We start from the raw sequence: 11734 nt of genomic DNA, 5'->3' as shown, positions 1-11734 counted from the left end.
ATGACAAACAGCAGTGGCCCCAAAACAGATCCTTGAGGTACACCACTCGTAACTGAAAACAGTAATCTGTTTGTGTTCTGGTTTGGAGTCAGGCTGGTTTTATAATATAATAATTTTATAGTGTAATAACATTCAAGGCCATGGGCCTAGTGCGGGAATGTGAAACTAATGAAGGTAGTCATGTATTTTTGGTAATTCAGACTCTATGAGCTAAAGGCCTCTTCTGTATTCTATGATTCTATGATTCTAAGGCTTGTAGAGACAGTGTGAGTAGCATCACAGTAGATTTTGTGACAATTTCCCAAATGTACCTAATGTTGCCAAGATACAGCAAAAGAATCCATAGATGCTCTTTAAATCACAAATAAATGACCACCTTGATGCTGTTAGTTAATAAATGAAGTCAGAAGTCACATGAAACCACATTATAGTTGAACAGATTTATTTGAAATCACAAGCTTTCAGGTGATGTGACGAAGGAGCAGCACTCTGAAAGCTTATGATTTCAAATAAACCTGTTGGACTATAACCTGGTGTCGTGTGGCTCCTAACTTAAAAACGTAGAAACATAGAAAATAGGCGCAGGAGTAGGCCATTCAGCCCTTCAAGTCTGCACCACCATGCAATATGATCATGGCTGATCATGCAATTTCAGTAACCCATTCCCACCCTCTCCCATATTCCTTGATCCTTTTATCCACAATAGCCATGTCTAGTTCTCTCTTGAATACAGCTAATGAATTGGCCCCAACAGCTTTGGGTGTGAGAGAACTGCACAGGTTCACAACTCTGAGTGAAGAAATTCTTCCTCATCTCAGTCCTGAATGGTTTATCTCTATTCTTAGACTGTGATCCCTTGTTGTGGATTTCCCCAACATTGGTGACATTCTTCCTGCATCTAACCTGTCCAGTCCCATCAGATTTTATATGTTTCAATGAGATCCTCCTTCATTGTTCTAAATTCCAGTGAATACAAAGCCAGTCAATCCAGTCTTACTTCATATGACATTCCTGCCATCCCGGGAATTAATCTAGTGAACCTTCACTGTATTCTCTCAATAGCAAGAATTTCCTTCCTAGGAGACCAAAACTGTATCCAACACTCAAGATGTGGCCTCAGCAAGGCCCTGTATAACTGCAGCAAGACATCCTTACTCTGATACTGAAATCCTCTCGCTATGAAGGTCAGCATGCCATTAGCTTTCCTCACTGCCTGCTGCACCTGCATGCCAACCTTCAGCAACTGTTCCATCATGACACCCAGGTCTCATTGCACCTCACCTTTTCCTAAACTGCCACCATTCAGACAATAATCTGCTTTCCTGTTTTTGTGACCAAAGTAGATAACCTCACATTTATCCACATTATATTGCACTTGCCAGTATTTGCCCACTCAGCCAGTCTGTCCAAGTCACCCTGCAGCCTCTTAGCATCATCCTCAAGGCACACACTGCCACCCAGCTTAGTGCCATCTGCAAATTTGGAGATATTGCATTCAATTCCTTCATCCAAATCGTTAATGTATATTGTGAACAGCTGGTGTCCCAGCGCTGAACCATGCGGTACCCCATTCGACACTGCCTGCCTTTCTCCACCTCAGTCCAACACTGGTATCTCCACATCATTTATAAATGAATGACTGATATATCTTGGCATCTGATGACTGAATGCACTGACGGGGAAAACATAACAAATCAGGAATGTTTACCTTAATCAGTTCATCCTGTGTTGCAAATTTGGGATGAGGTCCTCTGAAAGTGCCATCTCTATATTTTAATTTAATGAATTCCCTCCGCCTTTCTATAGTGGCATCTGTATCCAACTCTTCTCCTGGAGTCACCCGTGCAGCCCAGAACCGATTTGCTTTTTCATTCCCTAAATCAATGAAAAGCTGTAAGAGAAAGAGGCAATACTTGTTCAATAATGATATCACAAAATATCTTCATGTAATCATCAGATATTTTACATTAATTTAAGAACTAATTAAGTGGTACAAGTTGTATTATTTTTGTGACAGAGCTTTGTGCTGACATTTGTGATTCCCCAATTCCAACTTTCTGCATCGCTCAATAACTATCCTTTATTGCTGTTCCTGTATTTTGGATTGAGACGAGTGGGCGTCCCGTTCTGAAAATATATCAAATATTAAAAGTGACAGTCCTCTGACCTGCACAATTTCATTGCTCCATATACTTGTGTCCAGTTTCAAACTTTGTACTTTTGAGACGGTTGTTCCTAAGCCCCGATGTTCACCTGGAAAAAGCAGAAAGAAACATGAGAAATCATTGCTTCAACTGAAAAATCCATACCCTCCTCCAATATATATTTAAATTATATTCAGGCAGGTTGAAATTATTGTTTGAAACCTGAGAGGTAATTTGGTAATAGCTGTTGACAATTTACCTGCACATTTCTTACAGATAACAACGCAAAGGTTAATAGATGCCCAATCAGGATTCTGTGCTTTGCAGTCTGCACATGCTCTGTTCGACTTGTTAGACCAGATCTTTTCAGCCACCTCATAGTCAGACAGAGTCTCGGCAATCGAGTCCTGAAGTGCCTCGATCCATTCTTTCTTCTCTCGTTCAGATTCTGCTGCGAAACTGCACCATTCAAAAGCACAAAACATTATTACAATAACATTGCTATTAAATCTATTACTTAATTCAGTTCAGCCTGCCTTTGTCTACTTGCAGTGAAATCTCAAAATGAAATTTTCTGACCCAGGTAAGATAGCAGTGAAGGTCAAATCCATTAGCTTGGTGAATAGGTGATCCTTTTCATTTGACCCAGTTGAGAAACCACAATTAATTTGAGTCAATCACACAGGAGACTTTCAGGCAACGTAGAAATCAAGTTTGGTCAAGATTTTATTCACATAAATATCTTTTCCACCCTGCAAACTTATTCAATATAAAATTTCAGGTTGCTTCGTCTCATTTTCTGCAAATTTCTCAAGAAAAAATGTTATATAAAACTTTTAGAAATTTCTTTCCCTTTTATATTTTTGTATTGATGTACATTCTATGCAATTCTAAAGTTCTACATATAAATGCAAGCCAAGTGTTCTGTTTGAACATAATCTATGACAAAGCTAGTTACATAGAGCACTGTGGTATAATAGGTTAATGGCTGGCATGCTAATAGCTAGACTGTATTTCAATGATAAAAGTTGATGCCATATCTCATGGACCTGGCATCTGTGGTTCTGCGGGAATCCTGTGAAAGTCATCTCTGTAAATAATGCCAACATCCAATAATCATTTATTAGCTTGCATCAATATGACTTCCAGCTATAAATGTCAGAGGAAGTGATAGCAAAGGATTTTATTATAATGTATATGGGTAATCCAGTAGTCTAGTAATTCAGAGACCCAGGTTGTTTTATGGCAAACTGGGTTTAAATACCACTATAACAGACAGTGAAATTTGAATTCAATTAACACAGGAATCAAAAATCTAATGACAACCATGGGCTGAGTTTCAACTTTTTAGGCAGTGGCGCTTTTATTGAGTTTCTCGGAGGATTTCTCGCTGCCACACCTAATGAGATCTCTTGCTGTATGGTACTAACTTGCCGCATTAACTAACCTGACTCAAAAGCACACCACTGGACTGATTCTAGCCTCATCTTGCCTCGTGCTTTTCCTTGACTGTGGCTGGGACAATCTGAAATTGACCAGCATTTCTGGCACCAGCGCCATCTTTACAAGGCTGTTGAGCATGCAGACAAGCTCTGTTAGTCCAGAGCTGCCCTGCATAGTTCCTGACATTTGTCCCTGACATGGCAGGCAGGTGGATATTGGTACCATGCTGTGTGAGCAGGAACCTGGAGGTCCTGTTTTGCTTTTCTTTACTCATTACCAGGATGAGGACATTGTTGGCTAGGTAGCATTTATTGCCCATCCCTAATTGCCTAGGGGGCAGTTGAGTGTCAACCACATTGCTGTGGGTCTGGAGTCACATGTAGGCCAGACCAGATAAGGATGGCAGTTTCCATCCCTAAAGGACTTAGTGAACCAGATGGATCTTTCCAACCATTGATTCATGGTCATCATTAGATTCTTAATTCCACAATCTGCCATAGCAAAGCCGGGACCTCAGAATATTATCTGGGTCTCTGGATTAACAGTCCAGGGATAACACCACTAGGCCACCACCTCCCCATGTTGGATGGGGTGATTTGGAGGTAGGATGTCCTCTTCCCTGGGACCATTAGTGAGGCCCATGCCCAGCCTGGTCCAAAAGTGTCCTCTGGGTCAGTGCAGTCTCAGCATCTGGAGGAATGCCAAGTGCTGTAGCAAGAAGGTCAATGATCAGGGGAGGCAATGGCCTAGTGGTATTATTGCTGGACTGTTAATCCAGACACACAGATAACATTCTGGGGACTTGGTTTGAATCCCGTCATGGCAGATAGTGGAATTTGAATTCAATAAATATCTGGAATTAAGAATCTAATTATAACTGTGAATCCATTGTTGATTGTCAGGAAAAACCCATCTGGTTCACTAATGTCCTTTAGGGAAGGAAACTGCCATCCTTACCCGGTCTGGCCTACATGTGACTCCAGGTCCACAGCAATGTGGTTGACTCTTAACTGCCCTCTGGGCAATTAGGGATGGGCAATAAATGCTGCCTAGCCAGCAACACCCTCATCCTGTGAATGAATAAAGAAAAAAAAATCAGCTAAACTCAGTAGCAGCAGCATGTGCCAGCTAGAAGATGCGCTGTAGAAATTAAATCCATGACCACTATCACCTACCTATGGTATATGGATGGCAGTGGTTCAAGAAGGCAGCTCATCACCAACTCCTCAAGGGACATCTACGATTAGACAATCAATGCTGATCCAGTCAGCAATGCCTATGTCCCATTAATGAATAAAAAATAAGTTTCCAGAACCCAGTTCTGACCTGTTGGTGGCAACAGTCTACGAACCTTTCACTGAGGACCCAAAGACAATGTTAAAGGTGAAAAGGTGAAAAGTCTTTGCCCCAGATTTGAGGAAAATCCTGTAACATTATACCTAGCCACTACTCATCACGAGAGTCCTGCGACAGCTGACTACAAGATGATGCAGAGAACTTCAGAGAGCGTCTTCCCTCTGTTCCAGCACCTGGATCCCAGAGGCAACCATTACGAAAATGTGTATTGAAAACTCACTCAGAAACCAGGAAGAGATCAAAGACTCCTTTATACAGTCAGCAGCTGTATTGACAATATTTAAATATGTCTCGGGATGATTAGGAATCTACTAAATATGAAGTGGTCATCTTATTATACAAAATAATAATAACAACAATATTCTTCTGATTTGGCACCTGTTAATTCTGAAGATGGGAGGATCCCTAAAAAGAGGCATAAACAAGCAGAACTTGGAGGTAGAGAGCATTGTTGCTGCATTAATTGATGTTTCATGTGTGAAAACACATCACCATCAAACTTTCCCTGTCTTTGATGCAGAATGTCTCAGGAGTGGGCATTGTAGATAGCTTTCAACCCCAGCTTGAACATTGAAAGAGATACTACTCCAAACAAAAGCTTTCAATGAACAAGAGAACACTTGTGAATATTAATCAATGTTTGTGTGTGAGGTTCCAGAACACAAAGGGTAATTTTGGACTGCCGATATAACGGTCAATGGCAACAAGACATGTTTAAATTGGACACATATGCAGCTATCTCCATTCTTTCAGATACCACACTTGTTTCTGGTCATTTGATAACATTACCCAAGGGTTGAATTCTACTAAAGATACATGGCCAGAAGGCTGTTATGCATTAATGCAAGAAAAATTATTTCAGTGAAGTCCACGAAGTGATCTATAATGAGAAATCCTCCTGCAGAGCCTTTATGGACTTATATCCTCAAGCTGAATCAGCTAAACAAGCAGGCAGCTCAAACAAGCTGAACGTGGACCTGGGGCAGTATGTCCACAGGTCTCTGTAGGCAACAGGTCAGGTTAATAAGGTTATGAAAGCATATGGGCCACTTGTCTTTATTAGTCGTATCACAGGGTCATTGATGTGTGAAGCACAGTAAAAGGCCCTTCGGCCTATCGGGTTTACCCTGGTCAGAAGCAACCACGTAACTATTCTAATCTCATTTTTGCAGCATTTGGCCCATAGCCTTGTAGGCCTTGGCAATTCTTAAATGTTTTGAGAGTTTCTGCCTCCACCACCCAAACAGGCAGTGAGTTCCAGGATCCTACTACCTTCTGAGTGAAAAACAAAATGAACTGGAAAGGCTGGGACATTTTTCACTGGAGTGTAGAAGGTTGCGGGTAACCTTATCGAGGTTTTTAAAATCATGAGGGACATAGATAAGGTGAATGACAAGTGTATTTTCCCTAGGGTGGAGGAGTTCAAAACTAGGGGGCATATTTTTAAGATGAGAGGAGGAAGTTTTAAAAAGGGCATGAGGAGCAACCTTTTCACACAGAGAGTGGTTCATCTATAGAATGAACTGCCAAAGAAAGTGGTGGATGCAGGTCCAGTTACAACGTTTGAAAGACATTTGAAGAAGTTCATGAATAGGAAAGGTTGGAGGGATATGGGCCAAGCTTAGGTGGATGGGACTAGTTTGGTTGTGGAGCATGGTTGGCGTGAACTGGTTGGACCAAAGGGTCTGTTTCCATGCTGTATGACTCTTTGACTCTGTGACTTCCTCTAAACCTCCAGCCTCTAATCTTAAGTCCATGGCCCTTGTTCATTGATCCCTGCACCAAGGGGCATAGATTAGAAGAGCAGGGACGCAATGTTGAAATGCACAAGATTTAGGTTAGCCACAGCTGGAGCACTACATCCAGTTCTAGTCACCAAACTACAGGCAGGAAAGGGGAGCAGATGAGATTCTCCAGAATGTTGCCTGGGCTGGGGCGTTTTATCGATGAGGAGGGGCTGGGTAAGCTCAGGTTCTTTTCTTTAAAGCAAAGAAGACTGGGGTGGCTAGGGTGATTACTGTGATTGAAGTTATAAGACTATGCCCCTAGTTACAGAATCACCAACCAGTGAAAATACTTTATCCTCATTGTTCCTGTCTGTTCCAGTTAATATTTTGAAGATTTCTATCAGATCACGGCTCTCACACTCAACCAAAAGTGAATTTTCAGAGTCTGCCACCGACTTTCTGGGATCAAGCTGAATCGCAAAAACCAGTGAACATCAAACATTTTCCATCACTTTTCACAGTCAACAAACACTAGTGCTTTAACGTAGAGCATAGAACATAGAAGAGTGGAGCACAGGAACAGGTCCTTTGGCCCACTATGTCTATGCTGATCATGATGCCATTCTACAGCAACACTTGGAACAAGATTGAGTTTGGCAACAACAACAGACTTTCAATACAATTGAGAATGTGCTTTGTTTTCATATGATCCAGGAGCAGAAGTAGGCCATTTTGTCCCTTAAATCTGCTCCACCATTTAACAACATCATGGCTGATCTGATTGTAACGTCAACTCCACATTCTTACCTACCCCTAATAACCTTTCAATCCCCTGTTTATCACAAACCTGTCAACAGCTGCATGTGAGATTCACACCCTGTTAACCTGTGGCAATAGAAATAGCAGAGACAATACAATACAAAATGACTTACCTGAAGGTTTTAAAAGGAGTAATTATCTCAAAACTTTTACGATTACTATCACGAATCGTAGCTCCCTGTACTTCAATCATTGTGATTCCAATCCCAGTTTTAAAACTCTGCCAGAAAACACAGTGTGCTAGTATCAGTTTGCTGCACAATTCCAATCATTCAAGATTTGTTGTCACATTTTCAACAGGTATCAACCAAACACTGAATATCCTTGAGGTTTTGAATATCTGTACTGTATTCTTAAACTGTCAGGAAGTAATTTTTAGATATTTACAAATTAACCTGCTCAGAGATGTTATTGCACACCTCTGGAGCAGGTAGGACTCTAAAGAGCACCACAAGAGATGTCAAGAAACAGCTTTTATTCTAAAAATCACAAATTGCTGGCAGGAGTTAACATTTTTCCTGAAGGATTTCAGTAGTTAATAAACCTAAGGAATTAAATTTATACAATGCAATATTCAAATCAAGGCCCTCTGCCCACTAGCTTCATAAAATTATTAAACCCAGATCTTCCAGTTGCTTGATATTTTAATACATCATTTTGCTTTCATGCTAAATTTTCAATCCTTGGCCAATTGCAGTATTTTAGCAGATTTCAATTCAAACTGAAGGAAAGCACTGATTTTCCACTTAGCAGTTTACAGTCTTCAGGGCTCAATATTGAGTTCAACAACTTCACAATGTGAACACTGTTCTTCATTTTGAAGTCCATCCACCCGATTCCTCATTTGTATGGATTTGCTCTCAGCATTCCATTAATAATATGTCCCATTAATACAAACTGTCCATCTATAGCTCTTCTCCAACGTTATTACAACTCCCTTCGCCTTTTGCTCTGCACATCTTCTGCATTACCACCTGCTCCTGTTCCTTTGTCAACAGCGTGAAAGCCACAGCTTTTTCAAGCCACTTCAGTTCTGAAGAAGAATCAAAGAATCACAATGGACTCAGAACATTAATATTGATTCTGTTTTCACAGATGTTGCCAGACCTGTGGAGTTTCTTCAGCACTTTTTGTGGTTTTTTTTGCTTCAGATCTTCAGCATCCTCAATCCTTTGCTTTTCCTGATACGTTCTTTACTGATATTACTTAGCAAAACAGTGAAAGATTGTGGTGATAAGGGAGCAGGTAAATAAGGAGATGTGTCATAGGACAGGGAGATGATTTTGTGGGTGACTGACGAGTGGACCAACAAGTCTTTTGGATGTGTTTGATGGTGGCAGCATGATGGAGGTGGCAGGAATGGTCGAGAATGAGCCATGAATACAGAAGAGGGTGGGATCAAAAGTGAGGGTGAGGAGATATCTATCATGGTTCTGAAAGAGAGGAGATGGGGTGAGAGCAGTACTGCATGAGATAGATCCTTCAGAATGGAGAACCCTGTCATATAAGCTACAGTGAGTCCTCGGTTCAGCAGGAAAGATGTGTTTTGGAAGAGCTAGGTAGATAATTACATTCTCTGAATAAATTCAACAAACATGCAAAAACTGGGAGAATGGAATCGACTTTTAGGGAAGTGTAGTTGAGTTGGCTGTGGGTGCCTGGGTATTTGTAGAGAGAGCTACTGACACTACACATTATCATTGAATCATAGAATCCCTACAGTCTGTGAGTAGGCCATTCAGCCTATTGAGTCCGCACCGACCTTCGAAAAGCATCCACCCAGACCATATCCCTGTAACCCTGCATTTCCCATGGCCAATCCCCCGTACCCTACACATCTTTTGCTATCCACAATGCTATCCACTGAACCACCATGTTGTGCCCAGAGTGTTTACCCAAGATTAACCAGTCCTAGTCTCTGAGTGTTTTCTTTACAGCAGACAAGGCTGAGAGGTCCTGATTGAAGGTAGCAAGATTGAAGTGAGCCAGAAGAATAGCAGAGCTGTGGTGGTAGGGGATTTTGTTGTAAGGGGTACAGTCAGGTATTTCTGCAGCTGCAACAGAGGCTCCAGGATGGGATGCTGCCTCTCTGGTGTCAAGGTCAGGGATGTCCCTGAACAACTTCAAACTGTTCTTAAGGGGGACGGGGAACAGACAGAGACTGTGATACATGTTGGTATCAATGACACAGTTAAAAAAAAGGAATGAGGTCCTGCAAGCATATTTTAGGGAGCTAGAACGTAGATTAAAGAATATGACCTAAAAAGGTAGTATATCTATGTATCGCTTCCGCTGTCACACACTAGTGAGTACAGAAGTAGGAAGTTAGTCCAGATGAATGTGTGACTGGAGAGATGGTGCAAGTGTGAGGGATTTAGATTTCTGGGACATTAGGACTGTTTTTGGATGCAGTAGGACCTGTACAAGATGCATGGATTCCACCTGAACCGGACTGGGACCAGCATCCTTCTCAGAAGGTTTGCTAGAGCTGTTGGATAGAGTTTAAACTAACTTGCAGTGAGGTGGGACTCAGACAGAAGAGTCAACAAGGGGAGATGAATGAACAAAATTAGAGGAGACAGCAAAGGAGTCAAGAAGACAGAAATGTTATAGGTCAGTTGAGGCACAAGGGAATTTAGTAAGATTGGATCGTTTTTGTTTTAACGCAAGGAGGTCTGACGAGCACGGCAGATAATTTGAGGGCAAAATTAAAACTGAGGCGTCTGATGCTATTGCTGTCACCGAGACATGGTTTAGAGAGGGTCAGCTCAATATACCAGGACACAGAGTCTTCAGGCAAGACAGGGAAGGAGGTAAAAGAGGAGGAGGGGGTGTCACAATTTTGATCAGGGAATCAATTACAGCAGTAAGGCGGGATGAAATATTAGAAGGCTTCTCAAATGAAGCCACATGAATAGAATATAAAAACAAAAAAGGAGCAATCACATCGTTGGGAGTGTACTATAGATCCCATAACAGGCTGACAGAAATAGGAGAGCCGGTAAGAAGACAAATTTCAGAGATGTGTAAATCTAATTGGTAGTTACAGTAGATATTTCAACTTCTCTAACATTAACTGAGGTAGTCATAGTGTGAAAGGTTTAAAGGGAGCAAAATTCTTAAAATGAATCCAGGAACACTTTTTAAGCCAGTAGAAGGCCCTACAAGGGAAGGTACAGTCCTGGACTTAACTTTAGGAAATGAAGCTAGGCAAGTGGGTGAGCTATCAATGCGGGAGCATTTTGCAAACAGCAATCATAGCACTGTTAGCTTCAAGATTGTTGTGGAGAAAGACAAGGATGGGCCTGAAATCAAAAGTCTAAGCTGGGGGAAGGCTGATTTTAATAAGATCAGTTATGATTTGCCCAGAATGAACTGAGAGCAGTTACTTTTCAGTAATCTGTATTAGAGTGCTGGGATGCATTGAAGAAGGAAATGGGGAGAAAACAGAGTAAGCATGTTCCAATCAAGGTTTACCAGAATGATTCTGAAGATGAAGGGCTTGTCGTAGGAGGAGCATTTGAGGATGCTAGGTCTGTACTCAATGCACTTTGGAAGGTTGAGAGAGGATCTGATTGAAACTTACAGAATACTGACAGGCCTGGATAGAATGGATGTGGAGAAGATGTTTCCACTAGTAGGAGAGACGAGAACCCAAGATCACAGCTACAGAATGAAGGGACAACCCTTTAGGTCTGAGATGAGAAATATTTCTTCAGCCAGACGGTGGTGAATCTGTGAAACTAATTGCCTCACAATGCTATGGAGGTTAAGTAATGGGGTGCATTTAAGAAGAAATAGATCAGTTCTTGATTGGTCAAGGGATCAAGGGCTTGGGGAGAAGGCAGGAGAATGGGGTTGAGAAACATACCAGTCATAATCGAATGGTGGAGTAGGCTTTATGGGCTGTATGGCCTAATTCTGCCTCTATATCTATGGTCTTATGACAGATAACAAGGGCCTAAAACAGCAGAAGTCCTAGGACTGCACAGAATGTGCAAAGGGAAATTTGAAAAGCAAATCAGGACAGCCAAAATGAGGCAAGAAAATCAAATGAGAGACAACAAGGTGCAGGGCTGGATGAACACAGCAGGCCAAGCAGCATCATAGGAGCAGAGAGGCTGACGTTTCGGGCCTAGACCCTTCATCAGAAAAGGGGGAGGGGAAGGGGGTTTTGAAATAAATAGGGAGAGAGTGGGAGGCGGATAGAAGAGGGATAGAGGAGAGGATAGGTGGAGCGGAAAC

The 11734-nt window shown here is 41.7% G+C and overlaps 1 protein-coding gene across 1 annotated transcript in view; it reads right to left on the bottom strand.

Moving 5' to 3' along the window:
• arap3 (ArfGAP with RhoGAP domain, ankyrin repeat and PH domain 3) overlaps positions 1-11734 on the bottom strand; it is a 201844-nt gene that overhangs the window by 34531 nt on the left and 155579 nt on the right. The window contains exons 7-10 of the mRNA XM_048603508.1: positions 7603-7709; positions 2404-2603; positions 2168-2253; positions 1709-1891 (exon numbers count right to left, since the gene is read on the bottom strand). Coding sequence (XP_048459465.1) covers positions 1709-1891; positions 2168-2253; positions 2404-2603; positions 7603-7709 — 576 coding nt within the window. The remainder of the gene's footprint in view (positions 1-1708; positions 1892-2167; positions 2254-2403; positions 2604-7602; positions 7710-11734) is intronic.

This window comes from Rhincodon typus, chromosome 12, assembly GCF_021869965.1.
Source record: "Rhincodon typus isolate 14 chromosome 12, sRhiTyp1.1, whole genome shotgun sequence".
In the NCBI taxonomy this organism is placed as follows: domain Eukaryota; kingdom Metazoa; phylum Chordata; class Chondrichthyes; order Orectolobiformes; family Rhincodontidae; genus Rhincodon; species Rhincodon typus.
The sequence above is the reverse complement of the archived record's forward strand: the minus strand, read 5'-3'. Positions and strand labels throughout refer to the sequence as shown.